The 17,834-nt window shown below is 51.6% G+C and overlaps 1 protein-coding gene across 1 annotated transcript; it reads left to right on the top strand.

Annotated features, from left to right (window-relative positions):
* The first annotated feature begins 58 nt into the window (after positions 1-58).
* On the top strand, positions 59-17,105 carry LOC146356775 (uncharacterized). Its single transcript, XM_084830292.1, has 3 exons — positions 59-74; positions 133-539; positions 15,152-17,105. Exons 1-3 carry the CDS (start codon positions 59-61, stop codon positions 15,437-15,439), a joined length of 711 nt encoding a protein of 236 aa, XP_084686418.1. The 3' UTR covers positions 15,440-17,105.
* Positions 17,106-17,834: the final 729 nt, after the last annotated feature.

Raw genomic sequence — 17,834 nt, 5'->3', positions numbered from 1 at the left:
TACAAGGCCATCGAGGCCAACCCCCTGCTCAAGGCAGGAGTCCAAGAGAGAAGGGCTCATGAGGGTTGCAGGATGTGACCTCCCTGTCTACAGGACGAGATGGGGGCCCTCCGCGGCCTCCCCGAGGCTGAGATGCAGCCGGGAGCGAAGACGGAAGAGATGGACTCTGCTGGTCCCCAGGCAGGAAAAGGCCCCCGCACCCTCCAGGATGGGAGCGGTGGGAGCTCCGGGGAACAACTGGGCAGGAGAGCCGGAGGCAGGAAGAAGAGTGCCGGCGCTTCCGGGGCTGCGGCTGCCGGGAGGCCGAGGGGCCCCGGGAGGCTTGCAGCTGCCCCCGCTGCCTTTTCTGCCGGTGGCTGGAGCTGGAGTGGCGGCCCAGGCCGTGCATCGTGGACCTGCTGGTGCTGGAGCAGCTCCTGGCCGCCCTGCCCCTGGAGGCGGCATGCTGGGTCCACAAGCGCGGGCCCAAGAGCATCTCCCAGGCGGTGGCCCTGGTGGAGGGCTTCCTCCTGAGCCAGGCCGAGGAGCGGTGGGAGCAGGTGGGGAGAACTTCACCCTGGGAGCTCCCAGAGGCAGAGACCTAAAAAATCCCCCCCAGTGTCTCCAAGGAATGGGGGTCCCATTCCCCCTCATCACCCCCACACACACACACACGTTAGTGGTTCTGCATGTGTGGATCTGGCCCTTCCTGGCAGGGGTATCACAGGACAGTTTAAAGGGGACTGTGACATTCCGGGGAGGGGAGGCCCTTGCTCTGTTGGTCCAGCAGGAGGGAACATCTGGGAGGTCTCTCCTCCCCACCGTTGGTTTTCGGAGGGGCTTGTGGCTCCTTCCAGTCCTCTTCAGATGCCACGGTTGATTTACTAGCCCCAGTCCAGACATCCCTGTGTGCCCAGCTGCCAAAGACCCGGCTGTGAGTGAGTTGCAGTTCTTGGGAGGCAGAATGAGCGCAGCAGGAGGTCTGAATGCAAAGAGACGGGAAACGCTGCCCTTGGCCTCTGCCTGCCCCACTCCTTGCTCAGTAGCATAATAAGAATTCCTTCTCTGGGCTCCCCCCTTCTCTTCGAGCTGCAGGGGATGTTGGCCGAAACAGCCATGGATTCTGCAGGAGCCATGAAGGCTCTGTTGGGAGCAAAGGAGAGGCTGCAGTTCAGGGGGATCCTGCAGGAGGGGGCCAGAGGTGCCACCTCTCTGGGTAAGGATCAACTGTTTCAACGCGGCCTCCCTCTGTCACCTGTGCTGGATATCCATGGGCTGCATTTAAATTCCCCTTGAGCCTGGGTCGGGAAGGAGAAACACCTCCCTTAACATGTGAAAACGGAGATACGTTTCAATAGATTAAGCCCTCTTCCTGGTAGCCACCCCCTCACTTCCTTTGGCAGGGACTCCCGGAGAAGGATCCCTGAAGATGACCTTAGGGGCCGGGCAGGCACATATGGGAGGAGGTGATCCTTCAGGTAGCCTGGCTCCAAGCCCTTCAAGGCTCTGAATGTTAATACCGGCACTTTGAATCGGGCCCAGACATGGACTGGCAGCCAGTGCAGCTGGGGAAGCACTGGCATAATATGACCATGTTGGCCAGTCCCCATTAACAGTCTCATAACCTTGTTTTAGACCAGCTGAAGTTTCCGGACCGTTTGCAAAGGCAGCCCTGTGTATAATGCATTGCAGTAATCCAGACGAGAAGTGATCAGAGCATGGAGAACTGTCGCTAGGCTCTCTCTGTCCAGATAAGGGCGCAGTTGGCATACCAGCCTAAGCTGATAGAAAGTGCTCCGTGCCACTGAGTTCACCTGTGCCTCAAGGGCCAGTTCCGGATCCAAGAGCACCCCCAAACTACGAACCTGATCCTTTAGGGGGAGCGCAACCCCCTCCAGAACAGCTTGAATATCACCTAGCCGGGCAGACGAGCCACCCACTAATGGTACCCCCGTCTTGTTGGATTGAGTTTCATTTTATTGGCCCTCATCCAGTCCATTACCATGCCCAGGCACTGATTCAGAACAGCCACTGCCTCACCTGGGTTTGATGAGAAAGAGAAGTACAGCTGGCTGTCATCCATATAGTGATGGCACCTCAGCCCACCCCTCTGGATAACCTCCCCAGCGGTTTCATGTAGATGTTGAACAGCATGGGGGATAAAATAGAGCCCTGTGGAACCCCATGGCACAATTGCCATGGCACAGAGCAATAATCCCCCAGCACCACCTTCTGGAGTCGGCCATCCAAGCAGGAGTGGAAACACTGCAGTGCAGTGCCTCCAACTCCCAGCCCAGACAGCCTATCCAGACGGATACCGTGATCAATGGTATTGAAAGCCACTGAGAGGTCCAGGAGAATCAACAGGGTCGCACCTCCTGTCCCTCTCCCGGCTGAGGTCATGCCACAGGGTGACCAAGGCAGTTTCTGTTCCAAAACCAGGCCCGAAGCCCAATTGAAATTGATCTAAATCCATTTCATTCAAGAGTGCGTGGAGCTGTCCTGGAACCACCCGCTCAAGCACCTTGCCCAGGAAGGGGATGTTGGCCACTGGCCTATAACTTAACGTCCTCCAGGTCAGGCTTTTTCAGGAGTAGCCTGATTACCACCTCTTTTAAAGAAGCCGGCACCATAGAATCATAGAATAGTAGGGTTGGAAGGCGTCTATAAGGCCATCGAGTCCAACCCCCTGCTCAATGCAGGAATCCAAGACTGAGAATCCCTGACAGATGGCTGTCCAGCCTCGTCTTGAACGCCTCCAGTGTGGGAGAGCCCACCACCTCCCTAGGGAATGGGTTCCATTGTCGTATTGCTCTAACAGGAGGTTTTCCTGATGTTCAGCGGGAATCTGGCTTCCTGTCATTTGAGCCCATGATCCCGTGTCCTGCACTCTGGCATGATCGAGACGAGATCCTGGCCTTCCTCTCTGTGACAACCTTTCAAGTACTTGAAGAGTGCTATCCTATCTCCCCCCTTCATGGATCACTGCCTTGTTGTGGCAAAGAAGGGCAACACCAAAGAGTGTTCAAACTATCGCACAATTGCGCTCATTTCACGTGCCAGCAAGGTGATGCTCAAAATCCTACAAGCTAGGCTTCAGCAGTATGCTAACCGAGAACTACCGGAAGTACAAGCTGGGTTTCGAAGAGGCAGAGGAACTAGAGATCAAATCGCCAACGTTCGCTGGATCATGGAGAAAGCAAGAGAATTCCAGAAAAACATCTATTTCTGCTACATTGACTATGCTAAAGCCTTTGATTGTGTGGATCACAACAAACTGTGGCAAATCCTTAAAGTGATGGGAGTACCAGACCACCTTACCTGTCTCCTGAGAAACCTGTACGAGGATCAAGAAGCAACAGTAAGAACCAGACATGGAACAACCGAGCGGTTCAAAATTGGGAAAGGAGTACGACAAGACTGCATATTGTCACCCTGCTTATTTAACTTATATGCAGAGTGCATCATGAGAAACGCCGGGTTGGATGAATCACAGGTCGGAATTAAGATTGCCGGGAGAATTATCAACAACCTCCGATATGCAGACGATACCACCCTAATGGCAGAACGCGAAGAGGATCTCAAGAGCCTCTTGTTGAGGCTGAAAGAGGAGAGTGCAAAAGCTGGTTTGAAACTCAACATTAAAAAACGAAGATCATGGCATCTGGCCCCATCACTTCCTGGCATATAGAAGGGGAAGAAATGGTAGCAGTGACAGATTTTACTTTCTTGGGCTCCAAGATCACCGCAGATGGTGACTGTAGCCATGAAATTAAAAGACGCTTGCTCCTTGGGAGGAAAGCTATGGCCAACCTAGACAGCATAGTAAGAAGCAGAGACATCACCTTGCCGACAAAGGTCCGTCTAATCAAAGCTATGGTTTTCCCAGTAGTGACGTATGGCTGTGAGAGCTGGACTATAAGGAAGGCTGAGCGCCGAAGAATTGATGCTTTCGAACTGTGGTGCTGGAGAAGACTCTTACAAGTCCCCTGGACTGCAAGGAGGTCAAATCAGTCCATCCTAAAGGAAATCAACCGTGACTGCTCATTGGAAGGACAGATACTGAAGCTGAAGCTCAAGTATTTTGGCCACCTAATGCGAAGAGAAAACTCTCTGGAAAAGACCCTGATGCTGGGAAAGACTGAAGGCAAAAGGAGAAGGGGACGGCAGAGGATGAGATGGCTAGATAGCATCACGGATGCAATGAATATGAACTTGGGCACGCTCCGGGAGAGCGCAGGACAGGAAGGCCTGGCGTGCTATGGTCCATGGGGTCACGAAGAGTCGGACACGACTGAACGACTGAACAACAACAATCCTGTCTCCCCTCAGTCTTCTCAAGGCTAAACATGCCCAGTTCTTTCAGTCTCTCTTCTTAGCACTTTGTTTCCAGTCCTCTGATCATCTTTGTTGCCCTCCTCTGAACCCTCTCCAGTTTGTCTGCATCCTTCTTAAAGTGTGGTGCCCAGAACGGGACACAGTACTCCAGATGAGGCCTAACCAGTGCTGAGTAGAGGGGAACTAGTACTTCCCGGGATTTGGAAGCGATGCTTCTATTCATGCAGCCCAAAAGAGCATTTGCCTTTTTTGCAGCCACATCACACTGTTGGCTCATATTCCGCTTGTGATCGACAACAATTCCAAGATCCTTCTCACTTGTGTTGTTGAGCCACATATCCCCCATCTTGTAACTGTGCCTTTGGTTTCTTATTCCTAGGTGCAGAACTTGGCATTTCTCCCTATTAAATGTCATTCTGTTGTTTTCTGCCCAGCTCTCCAGTCTATCCAGATCACTTTGAATTTTGTTTCTGTCTTCCAAAGTATTAGCTATCCTGCCCAATTTTGTGTCATTTGCAAATTTGATCAGCATTCCCTGCACCTCCTCCTCCAAGTCACTAATAAAAATATTGAAGAGCACTGGGCCCAGGACTGAGCCCTGCGGTACCCCACTCATTACCTCTCCCCAGTTGGAGAAGGTCCCATTGATAAGCACCCTTTGAGTCCGATTCTGTAGCCAACTGTGGATCCACCGGATCGTTGTTTCACCTATCCCACTTTGAGCTAGTTTGCTCATCAGGAGATCATGGGGCACTTTATCGAAAGCTTTGCTGAAGTCGAGGTATATGATGTCTACAGCATTCCCACAGTCTACAAGGGAGGTTATTTGATCAAAAATGTGATCGGATTTGTCTGGCAGGACTTGTTTTTGACAAATCCATGTTGGCTTCGAGTAATCACGGCATTGTGTTCAAGGTGCTTCCAGATGGATTGCTTTATGATCTGCTCCAGAATTTTCCCAGGGATGGATGTCAGACTGACTGGTCTGCAGTTCCCAGGTTCCTCCTTTTTACCCTTTTTGAAGAGAGGGACAACGTTAGCCCTCCTCCCGTCATCTGGCACTTCCCCCGTCCTCCATGATTTCTCAAAGAGAATAGACAGCGGTTCAGAGAGTTCTTCTGCCAGTTCCTTTATGACTCTAGGATGCAGTTCATCCGGCCCTGGAGATTTGAACTCATTCAAAGTAATTAGGTGTTCCTTGACCGTATGCCTGTCGATCACAAGCTGCAATCCTGCCCCTTCAGCCTGCACTTCGCCTTTGCCAGGGGGGTCATAGACCGTCTTTTGGGAGAAGACAGCCAAAGTAGGAATTGAGCACCTCTGCCTTTTCTTTGTCCTCTGTTACCATTTTGCCATCCTTATTTAACAACTGAACAACCATTTCTTTCCTCTGCCTTTTACTGTGCACGTAGCTGAAGAAAGCCTTTTTGTGGCTTTTAGCATCCCTCGCTAACCTCAGCTCGTTCTCAGCTTTAGCCTTCCTGACGCCATCCCTGCATTTCTGTGCTACCTGCCTGTACTCTTCCTTTGTTACTTGGCCTTCCTTCCACTTCCTATATGTGTCCTTTTTTTGTTTTCAGGTCATCCCTAAGCTTTTTGTGAAGCCACATTGGCTTCTTCTGTTGTCTTCCACCTTTTCTTCTTGTTGGAATTGTTTGTGATTGTGCCTTGAGAATTTCCTTTTTTAAAAGCTCCCACCCATCTTGGACTCCTTTTCTCGTTAGCGTCGCTTGCCATGGGACCTTCCTGATCATTGTGCTGAGTTTATTAAAATCAGCTTTCCTAAAATCCAGGATACGCGTTTGACTACACTCAACTTTTGCTTCCCTTAGAACCAAGAACTCAAGTACAACATGGTCGCTTTCCCCCAGAGTTCCTGTAACTGCTACTTTCTCCACTAAGTCATCTCGGTTGGTTAGGATGAAGTCAAGGATAGCCGATCCTCTAGTTCCTTCCTCTACCCTCTGTAGGAGGAAGTTATCCGCCACACAAGTCAGGAATTTCCTGGAGGGGCCATGTTTTGCAGAATTTGTCTCCCAACAATTATCTGGGAAATTGAAGTCCCCCATTACTACTACATCATGCTTCCTGAAAACATTGGCTATTTGCTTTTCAAAAATTTCATCCTCGTCTTCTCCTTGATTGGGTGGCCGGTAGTAGATTCAGATCACCAGGTTCCTTTTATGCTTTGCTGCATTTATTTTGATCCAGATGCTCTCGATGGGGCTACCAAGCTCATCCTCCTGTATTTCTGTGCAGAGACATGTATTTTTCACATACGGTGCAACCCCACCTCCCTTTCTGTTACTCCTGTTCATTTTGAACAAGTTATATCCTTCAACTGCTGTATTCCAGTCATGAGAGTCATCCCACCCATTCTCAGTTATACCTATCAAGTCATAATTTCCCTCCTGTATTAAGAGTTCAAGTTCGTTCTGTTTGTTTCCCATACTCTGGGCATTAGTATATAGACATCGAAGACCATGTGCTTCATAGTCTGGCTTTCTTCCTACCTGTGTCTGAAGACTATTATTGGACGCTATCAGAGCTGTTCTCTCCATTGCAGTGCATGCGCCTACGTCCATTGTTACCCCCAACATTACATCTCCCTTCCCCGTAGGATTCAGTTTAAAGCCCTCCTGATGAAGTTCTTCATGCTGTGGCCAAACACATTCTTCCCAGCCTTTGTGAGGTGCAACCCATCCCTAGCCAACAGCCCATCTTCCAGGAAGTATAGCCCGTGGTCCCAGAATCCAAATCTCTCTCGTCGGCACCACCTTCGTAGCCAGTCATTCACCCGGAGTATTTTTCGTTCCCTTTCTATCCCTCTTCTAACTACTGGAAGGATGGATGAGAAAACTATCTGGGCCCCAAAGTTCTTGAGTTTCCTTCCCAAAGCTTCAAAGTCTGACGTGATCTCTTCGTAGCTCCGCTTGGCGGTATCATTCGTTCCCACATGGATGAGAAGAAAGGGATACCTGTCAGTGGGCTTTCTGAGTGCAGGCAGCCTTTCAGTCACGTCTCTAATCTGTCCTCCCGGGAGACAACATACCTGGCGAGTCCATGGGTCTTCGCGATGTACTTGGGTCTCGATCCCTTGCAGCAAGGAGTCTCCCACTACTACTACCACTCTTCTTCTTCTTGTCGGCCTGGGTTTCATCGCCTCTGTTTGACTGACCTTCAGCCTCTTGCTCACTCTCATGTAGGTTCCCTTGTGATTCTTCCTCTGCAGGCTGTCCTCCAGTCTCATCCGCAAGTACCTGGAATCGGTTCCACAGCTCCACCGCTTCCACCGGTGCAGAGTGGCGTCTAGTTCTTCTCCTCACTGTCACCCTTGTCCGAGGACTCTCCTCTACTCCATTTTTCTTCACCTCAGCCTTTCCCACTGCCTCATCTTGCTGTTGCTCTTCAAGCTTCTGGTCTTCCCTTTGCTGCTGTAGTTCCCCCATTCTGTCCAAGAACTCTTCGTGTTCTCTTATTCCCCGGAGGGTCCACAGTCGCCGCTCCAGTCCATTTACTTTTTCCTCCAGCAGCGTGATCAACTTGCACTTGTTGCAGGTGTAGGCCATGTTGTTCTCAGGCAAGAAAACAAACATGGCACACACCTTGCAGGTCACCACCACTGGAGAGTCTTGTCCTTCCATAGCCTCTTTTCCCTTTTGTGTCTGGCTTTGTGATTGTTCTAGACTAGCCTGTGCCTGCTCCTCTGCTCAGTAGAGGTTAAAAGCAGAGTCCCACTGGTGTGGAAGTGTGTGTTACAAGACAAACAAATGGAAAAAAGTTAGTAAAAAAATAAAAAAAAATGTTAGGGGCCTCCCCCTTGCCCTCCCCTGCCGAACTCCCCTGGCCAACTCCTGTTTGCTCCCCCTGTCTGCTCCCCCTGTTCGCTCGCTCTCTGGGAGCTTGCCTGCTTCTGTAGTCCCTGGACCAGCTGGAGCAGCTTGCTCTGCTCTGCTCTGCTCTGCTCAGCTGGGAGGCGGGAAACAGACTGAAGCTTCCCGCCCAGTCAGCTGCTGGGAGTACTCAGGCCACAGCCCTCCAATTCAGTTGGAGCTCTCAGAAGCTCCTGGTGAGCTCACAGCCAGTCAGAAGGATAAAGGGCAGCGCCCTGGGCTTCCTGCAACCCACTTACCTCTTAGCCTCTGTCTCCTTTGTCTCCTCAACCACTGCAACTCCCCCGGCCAACTCCTGTTTGCTCCCCCTGTCCGCTCGCTCTGGTTGCTCGCTCTCTGGGAGTTTGCTTGCTTCTGTTGTTGCAGAACCCAGAGTCAGAGAGACCACGGAGTGAAGGAAAAAGAGATTCTTTTTTTAACGCACGGGCTTAAGGCTGGAATCGTTTCCAAAGAGCCAGAAGCCCCGATTTACATTAGCACATTGGTTTTATAGACATTGTGACACATATGAAACGGCTCCTCCTCCCCCTCCCGCATGGGGTTGCAATCCTCAACATTTCTTCTCTTAGCACTATTGTTTATAATACAAGAACTGGGTTATAGGGTAGCCATGATAAGGAGAGAACAGCAGAGAACAAGATATACAATTGTATGACCTTTGACGAGATAAGGAATTCCTGTGTCTCGTCAGCTTACAACAATATATTCAAGGGAGAAAGAGCTCAGCAAGAACATGAAGCATGAGACTGCATGAGGCTACTTAGTCTGACCCCCGATATGGCTGCTACACTGTAGTCCCTGGAGCAGCTTGCTCTGCTCTGCTCTGCTCTGCTCAGCTGGGAGGCGGGAAAAAAGGTAACATAAGCATTGAGAACTGGGCAGCTCTAACCCATGAGCGCTCCAACTGGAGGTCAGCCTATATTAAAGGCGCTATGGTCCTTGAAGAAGCACGAGTCCAGGGAGAAAGGAGCCCAGCGGAAGGCGCGTCAAGCAAACCCTCGCCAGGACCGCCTTCCGCCTGGAAACTTGTGTCCTCTCTGCGGGAGGCTGTCTGGTTCCAGAATTGGCCTTTACAGCCACCTGCAGACCCACTGCTACGACTCTACTCTCGGAAGACAATCTTACTCGGTCACGAGTGATTGCCATGATGACCACGGCGTGGTAACTCTCATTGTCTCCTCCCCCTCCCCATCGCTTACTCTGTGCCAAGTCTTCAGGATTCAGCCCTGGCCTCTGTTCTCGCAACCAGGGTAAGTGACGGGGAAACTCTGGGCATGTACTGAGGGCCGCTCCCTCCCCACGGGGGCTAGACTAGAGGCGTGCAAAAGGTCCCACAGGCCCTCGTGGGGAGAGGTGTGTCGCGGCGGGGCGAAGCCACCACCCAACTGCCCTCTGGGAGTCCCCTCTGGCAGGCAAGTGCTGGGGGTGGATGCTCCCCCGCCCCACCGATGAGCGCCTCCCCGGGCGCCCCTGCTCCCGGCCATCAGCTGCGGCTGCCCGGGGCAGCCGCGCAGAGGGGCTCCAACTGCCGCCACGTGTGCTGGCGACCCCCAGCATGCTCCTGGGCATCGGGCTCCCCGCGGAGGAGCCGCGGTCACCTGCTGTGTTCCGCGCCGCAGCCAGGAAGTGGGCGGGGGGCTGCTCCAGGGAATCCCTGCCTCGCTGGGCCTGGGCGGACACCGGCGACGCACCGGGAGCGAGGCCCGCCACCCAGCCGCTGAGGCCGCGGCTCGCCAGGAGTCTTTGATGAGACCTGAGTTGGGAGCTCTGACGGAAGCTCTTTCCACACACCGAGCATTCATAAGGCTTCTGCCCCGTGTGAATTCTTTGATGCCGTTTAAGGTCGGAGCTCCAGCTAAAGCTCTTTCCACACAGTGAGCATTTATACAGCTTGTCCCCTGAGCGAAGTCTCCGATGTTGTTTAAGGTGGGAGCCCTGATTGAAGCTCTTTCCACATTCAGCTGAAAAAATGAAGAGAGAATGTTTCCTCACTTCAGGGAACAAAGCCGGTGGTTTGCTGTTTTGATTAACAGAGGAAAAATACTGAGTGGAGTGGCAATCTCTTCTAAATACAATAAATTGGCTCTAATGCTGAACAGAACCGGTAACTAGAGTGGTGTGCAGAGACTCATTTCTACCAATGTTGGCGGACTGTCTAGAGGACGTAATCCACGCTAGATGGCTCAGAGCAAGAGGTAAAAACCATCTTCAACAGAATAAAAATTCACAATTAAATCATGCAGCGGCACAAAACGACCCGACCCGCTGAAGGATGCGATCGGGGCTGGCCCCAATTAATGGCCTCAGGCGGGCACATCGGGGTGGAGCGGGAGGAGGAGTGAACTGTGCTGCTGTCCCCCCCGCCACGAGGGCCGGCCTCCTCCTCCAGTGGGTGCCCCCAAGAGCCCTGCCAGCCGCTTTCCTGCTGTGGCATTTGCAGCAGCCCATCTTCCCAGCATGCACCCCCACTCGCCAGAATTCGTGTGAGAGTTTGGGTGTGCCTTGGGCGGCAAGATAGGTTGCACCGAACTTGGATCCATGGCTGATGGTATGGAAAGCCGCTGATAGCCCGAAGAACCAATGTTGTGAAATCTGAATTTCCCAGTGTGACTCATCCACCACCATGAAAATGTGGATCCAACAGTCAGTGTCCCCCAAGACCACCAGGAGTCAAGGGGCCGCCACCCTCTCCCATACCTTTCCCCCCCCCAGCAGTTTATGAATCGGGTGATAACTACGAGAAACCTGAGGCCTCAGGCTAGATTCCTTCAACAAAGACTGCACCTCCGCCTCCTTCGGAAGAGTGGGGACTCTTCGCTCCGGAGAGGAAGGACGAAGCACCTCTGAGATCCTAAGCCCAACCTGGCTGCCTTTATCACTGAAGGGCACGGCTCAGAGGACAGGGGCGAGGCCTCCCCCTCCAAGCAGCTTCTCCATATCCTGATTGCACAGGCTGAAGATTGACAGCCATGGGGAGTAGGGGTTAGAGGGCTGGCCTGGGACTCTACTCCCCACTCAGCCAGGAAGCCCACTGGGTGACTTGGGCCAGTAGCTGACTCTCCGCCTGACCTACCTCACAGGGGTTTTGTGAGGATAAAATGGAGAGGAGGAGAACCATGAACGCCACCTTGGATTCTTTGCAAGAGGAAAAAAAGGCAGGATATAAAGTAATAATAATAATATTAGTTTATAAATATTGTCATAGAATCATAGAATAATAGGGTTGGAAGGGGCTTACAAGGCCATCGAGTCCAACCCCCTGCTCAATGTAGGAATCCAAGGCAGAGCATCCCCGACAGGTGGCTGTCCAGCCTCGTCTTGAAGGCCTCCAGTGTGGGAGAGCCCACCACCTCCCCAGGTAATCGGTTCCATTGTCGTATTGCTCTGACACTCAGGAAGTTTTTCCTGATGTTCAGCCGGAATCTGGCTTCCTGTCCCTTGAGCCCATGATTCCAAGTCCTGCACTCTGGGATGATCAAGAAGAGATCCTGGCCTCCTTCTCTGTGACAACCTTTCAAGGACTTGAAGAGTGCTATCCTATCTCCCCTCAGTCTTCTCAAGGCTAAACATGCCCAGTTCTTTCAGTCTCTCTTCATAGGGCTTTGTTTCCAGTCCCCTGATCATCTTTGTTGCCCTTCTCTGAACCCTCTCCAGCTTGTCTGCATCCTTCTTCAAGTGTGGTGCCCAGAACTGGAACAGAGCTGGTGCTCAACTACTGGTCTGCACGCGCTTCCAGGAAGTGGGCATCTCGGCCAGCTGAGCCCCCTAGGAGGCAGAGAGACAGGCACGGGGGTATGGTGTGGGCACCCCCAGGGCTCAGGGGATATGGTGCGGGCACCCCTCCCCGTGCCTGCCTCCCCGCATCTTCATAGGGAAGTGGACACTATCCCACCTCTCCGTAACACTTGCTGAAGCGGCTTGGTCAAACTGCAAGCACCCCCAGATCTTTCCCGAAAAGCGGGGCTGGGGGTGTCCTTTTATATGAAGCAGTGGGGAGGCTGGCGGGGGAGGGGGTGGGCTAAGTTGGGGACCCTCTTAAGGGGGGGATTTAAAATCACGCACTTACCAGCAGGGCTCCCATGCGTCTAGTGGCAGACGGCACCCTCCGAGAGGCGCCCAACTTCGCCCACCACCCCTCCCCCTGTCAGCCTTCCTGCTGCTCCATACAGGCGTCCCCACTCAACCCTGAGGATAGCTCTTGCTGCTTAGAGCTGGACAGCTGTCAAAGCAGAGGCAGCTTGAGTGATCTTTCTGGAGAAGGGGAACTGTGGGGGGGCACCCTGAAAATGGGTGCTGCGGACTGAAGATGGCTGTCTGTCTTTGGCTGCAACCCTGTATGTTTGCTAGGTGAACCAAACCAAAACAGGAGGTATCTCCCAACCCTTAGAAATATGGCAGCAAAACAACTAGGCTGCACTTACCGGTGGTAATAAATATACATAGAACAGAATCCAATAAAATATTTTTTTATCTATGTAGTTTAAAAGTATATACATAAAAACAATAATACACCGTTGTGCTGTAAAGAAGCATGCATCAAACCAACAAGGAGAATGGTGTGTTACAAAGGCCTTCCCATACCGAGAGGAGGCACGGGGGTGGCCGTGCAATCCCCGAAGACCCCTGGAAAGAGCAACGAGGAGGATCCAGGACCGGAAGGCAAAGGCAGGGACAAGAGGACGGGGAGAACCACCGCCAGGCTCCCTTGAAGGCAGAGGAGGGCTGCCGGCAAGCCCAGAAGGGACCTTCCTCTGCAGTCAGCAGCAGTCAGCAGCCCATAGGAGTGGGTGGAGGAGGAAAGAGTGGCTGACCGAGTCAAAGGCGAAGTGCAGGCTGAAGGGGCAGGATTGCAGCTTGAGATCGACAGGCATATGGTCAAGGAGCACCTAATGACTCTGAATGAGTTCAAATCTCCAGGGCCAGATGAACTGCATCCGAGAGTCATAAAGGAACTGGCAGAAGAACTCTCAGAACCGCTGTCTATTCTCTTTGAGAAATCATGGAGGACGGGGGAAGTGCCAGATGACGGGAGGAGGGCTAATGCTGTCCCTATCTTCAAAAAGGGTAAAAAGGAGGAACCTGGGAACTGCAGACCAGTCAGTCTGACATCAGTCCCTGGGACAATTCTGGAGCAGATCATAAAGCAATCCATCTGGAAGCACCTTGACAACAATGCCGTGATTACTCAAAGCCAACATGGATTTGTCAAAAACAAGTCCTGCCAGACGAATCTGATCTCATTGTTTGATCAAGTCACCTCCCTTGTAGAAGGTGGGAATGCTGTAGACATCACATACCTCGACTTCAGCAAAGCTTTCGACAAAGTGCCCCATGATCTCCTGATGAGCAAACTAGCTCAAAGTGGGCTAGATGAAACAACGATCCGGTGGATCCACAGTTGGCTACAGGATCAGACTCAAAGAGTGCTTATCAATGGGACCTTCTCCAACTGGGGAGAGGTAACGAGTGGGGCACCGCAGGGCTCGGTCCTGGGCCCAGTGCTCTTCCACATTTTTATGAATTCCATTTGCTCAAAGGCAAACCTGACACTCTGCCAAAACTCATGCAGTGTGGAGTTGCCGATGCAAAAATGGTGGCTTGGAACTCTTTGCATGTAGGAGAATGCCCTTCCCTTGACCTTGATGGGCCCTGACCATGCAGACAGAGGAGCGGTATAATTGTTAGGTCTGCTCCACTATGCCCTATGGTGCAAAACAAATGTGTTCCAGTCATGGTGTTAGATTTTAATGATATGAAAAAGGTATAAAAGAAGGCAGAAGGAAGTAGCAGACAAAAAGGCTTAAAAAAGAAAGAGCTTATCCCAAATGTGTGTCGAGATTAGTAAGAAGGTCTAAGCAAATGAGTCTCTGTCGAAGCAATGGCAAACAGCCTAACTTGCAGAGAAGACAAAGAGTTAAAGCTGGTGCATGGCACAGAGGCTTTGAAACATGATCTGCAGAACAGGCAAGCCAAAAGATAAGTGTGCTTGTTACAAGAGGGGGGCTATAATAGCCATAAAAAGGGGCGAAGCCCCCTTATGAAGCTTTAACAAAAATATTACCCACCAGAAGTGGACAATTAAAATTAAAAAAGGCTTTTCTTAAATTGAAGCAAGCCTTAGTATCACCGCCTGCTTTAGCCTTATCAGACCCCAGATAATGAAATTTTTAGATGCTTCGATGAAGCCAAAAGAAGTAGCTATGGTGCACATGAAAAGAGTGCCATTCCTGAAAAAAGGGAAAGGCAATGCTGGCAGCCACCATGGGCGGAGATATAAACCGCGGCTTGAGAGCACAGAAGCGACGGGGGGGGGGGGGAGGGCCGACCGGAGCTTGATAAATGTGCATATTGCCTAGAGAAGAGACATTGGAAGAAAGATTGTCCAGAGTTGAAAGAGAAAAGAGACTCACCCTGAAGGCTGCCAAATGCGGGCAGGGTCCTCCAGCGGGGGGGGGGGGGAGTCTAGCTGCAGGGCCACCACCCCACAAACAAACGCTCGGGAGAATCCCAAGGTAAAAGTATGGGTTGGTGGCAGGGACTGTGAGGCCCTAGTAGATACTGGAGCCACATTTTCTATGATCCCCGTGAAGCCCCCCCGGCGAGAGAAAGTGGAAAGCATGTAACTGTAAAAGGAATTAAAGGGAAAAAGACTAAATTGCCCGTGTGTAAGCCCCTCCTCACAAAGATTGGAAATAACATACCGGAACATGCCTTTGTAGTTTCACCTGCATGCCCGGTTGCCCTCTTGGGGTCGGGACTTGTTAACAAAGCTGCAGGCTGAAATCTTCTTCCGTGCTAATCAGATTGTAGTACAGCTGCCAATAAAGCAGGGCTTTATTGATCCATGAATGTGTAGGCAGACAGAACCCCTGCCTGAGCAAATGCGTAACACCAATTAAAATCTTCTTTAAAAAGAAGAATCTTCTTTTTGCTTCCCTTAGAACCAAGAACTGAAGTACAACGTGGTCACAACATTTCAGACTGAAATGGGTCCAGATACACGGTTTCCTCCAAGAACGTCTGAAGCTGCCCAGCCGCCACACGCTCAAGCACCGTGCCCCCAAAGGGGATACTGGCAATGGGGCGACAGTTCTCACACCCCTCTGGGTCCAGGGAGGGCCTCTTCAGGAGGGGGCATGCTGCAGCCTCTTTCTTGGCAGCAGCCCCCCCCCCCGACAGAGCGAAGCATTTACTGCTCCCTGGGCCCATCCAGCCATCCACCCCGCTAGATCGTATTAGCCACGATGGGCAAGGGTCGAGCTTATGTGTGGCGGGCCGGACTGATTCAAGCATCTCGTCCACTGCAACAACCGAAACTGGTCCCAGGAAACAGAACCAGACGGAGCGCTGGACGCCTCCCCAGGCTCTGCGATCACAGCAGCGTCACGTTCTGAGCGGATACGGGCAACTTCCTCCTCCAAGTGCCTGGCAAATTTATCACAGCAGGTGACTGAGAGCTCCAACCCCAGTTTCTCTGAGCCAATTTCTCCGGCTGCACATGCCCACCTTCTGTTGCCCCCAGAACACACCAGCCGTGAAGTGGGGATTGGCTATCGTGCTTCTGGCTTTGGATCGGGATCAGTGTTAGCATGAGGAAGGTTTTAGAAACATAACAGAGATAAAGATGTCAAAGAAGCAACAACTGGATAGTTTTGTTTCTTTATGTGACACCTTTTCTGCTTTTTTGTTTTTGGAGCAGGCACAGAATACTGGAAGATCCTGTCCTTCAGGAGATCAACCAGAATCCCAGGTTCTTACCCAACATCACCCTGGGCTACAACATCCATGATGACTATTTTGAGGCAAGAATGACCTCTGACGCTTTGCTAGACCTGCTGTCTCCTGGCCAGGCGAATGTTCCCAACTACAGCTGTGGCAGATGGAATCCGCCACTGGCTGTTCTGGAAGGGGCCGACTCTGACATCGCCATCCAGATTTCAACCATGCTGGGCATCCACAAAATCCCATAGGTGAAGAGGGTGTTTGCAGGCTGAATCTCATTCTCCTGTGGGGTCCCCTCCAGAGAAATCAAAACGTTCTCCAGAGAACTTCAATGGGAATTTCTCTTCCCATGATGATGGGAGTCATGGGGAGTGATTTAGATCCACAACGGGGTACAGAGGATTAAAGTGCCCATAACCCCACACCAGGGTCCCAGTCCAAACTAGGGAGGCAGTCTGGGTATTTGTGAAAGAAAAGGCGTGCCTCAGTGTCAAATCTGTGATTGGTTATCCTGAATTCTGTTTCTTGGACACATTAAATATGGCTGAGAAAGTGGGGTGAACCATTGGGAACTTGTTTCAGTTATGGAGATGCAGGAGATACTCTGTAGTTTAGGACATCTTCGTTTTTCAGAGTTCATTAGGAAGCCTGAACACCTTATTCACCATAGAATTAAAACCATTTGTTCCATTGGTATAAAGTATGTTGGTTTCAGAAATACCTAATGAGAATTGAGATTTAGTTGAGATGCAAAACAATCTAACATTCTCTTCCTTCGTCAGGTCAGTTATGGTTTTGTTTCTCATGTTCTGAATGATCAAACTCAGTTCCCATTTTTCTACCCGACGGTCCCCAAAGAAGGAACTCAGTACCCAGGGATTGTCAGACTGCTCCTGCATTTCAGGTGGACAATGACAGGTCTCATTGCTCCAGACACCGACAACGGAGAGAGATGCGTGAAGACCTCGATGCCTGAGCTCATCAGGAACAGTGTCTGCATTGGTTTCACACAAACTGTCCCAGGACTGACTACACAGCAAGCGGCAATCCATAAATCTTCATTGCAGAATTGGGGACAAGTCAATGTCTTTGTTTATTGCGCAGAGATTATTGTTCCATCTTAAATGGATGTGAAAAGTAATTAAAATGTTGCTGAACCCTGTTTTAGGGAAAGTCTGGATCACAACCACTTTGTGGGACATCACCTTGGACTTGATTCATGAAGTATCTTTCCAACACATCCATGGTCTTTTTTCCTTCGACAAAATACACTGATTTTCGATCCCTTTTCTCTCCTATCAAAAAGTTTGGGGCGAAGGCATTTAGCTGCTCATACGCGAAGCGTGCGTTGTCTGTGAAAGGCTGGACAAGATGCAGGGAGAAGGAGGACCTGGAGTTCCTGCCCCAGGAGGACCTGGAGAGGTTCCTGTCCCTAGACAACCACGTCATTTACAGCGCCATCCAGGCTGTGGCCCGAGCCTTGGATGCCGCTTCTTCGTCCAGCTCCCAGAGGAGGGCGGTGGAGGGGGGAGGCAGGCTGGACGTGCAGAGGCTGCAGCCATGGCAGGTACTCCCTTTCCCGTCTCGGATAGCTGTGCTGACTGTGACGGTCCGTTGTCCGGTTCCAGCCTGAGTGCCTTGGATTTAGAACCCAAGAATATCAGCAAATGAGGGGAGATGCTGGATTTAACAGAGCCCCTCACTGGCCGACCCCTCTGTGCTGCCTGGGCCCACTCCTCGTGCCCCCTGCCCTAGAGGAGGACCCCACCCACCTACCCACACTCTGCCCGGGAGCTCCTTGGGCTGGGAGAACAGTGGTGCCTCTCTACGAGCCCTCTGGCCGCCTGACTGGGCAGCTACTTGGGCGCCTCCCTGGCTCCACTGGGGCACCTCCCTCCCTCC

Source organism: Heloderma suspectum, chromosome 2, assembly GCF_057233095.1.
Source record: "Heloderma suspectum isolate Gila_16-S chromosome 2, 16-S_ref, whole genome shotgun sequence".
Taxonomy (NCBI): Eukaryota; Metazoa; Chordata; class Lepidosauria; order Squamata; family Helodermatidae; genus Heloderma; species Heloderma suspectum.
This window is presented reverse-complemented; position numbering and strand designations above follow the sequence as displayed.

Bases quoted from the DNA above. Each gene is read 5' to 3' on its own strand.
- LOC146356775 (XM_084830292.1), top strand. The intron at 540-15,151 runs GTGGGGAGAACT...TGCTTCCCTTAG, and splicing joins CCGAGGAGCGGTGGGAGCAG to AACCAAGAACTGAAGTACAA.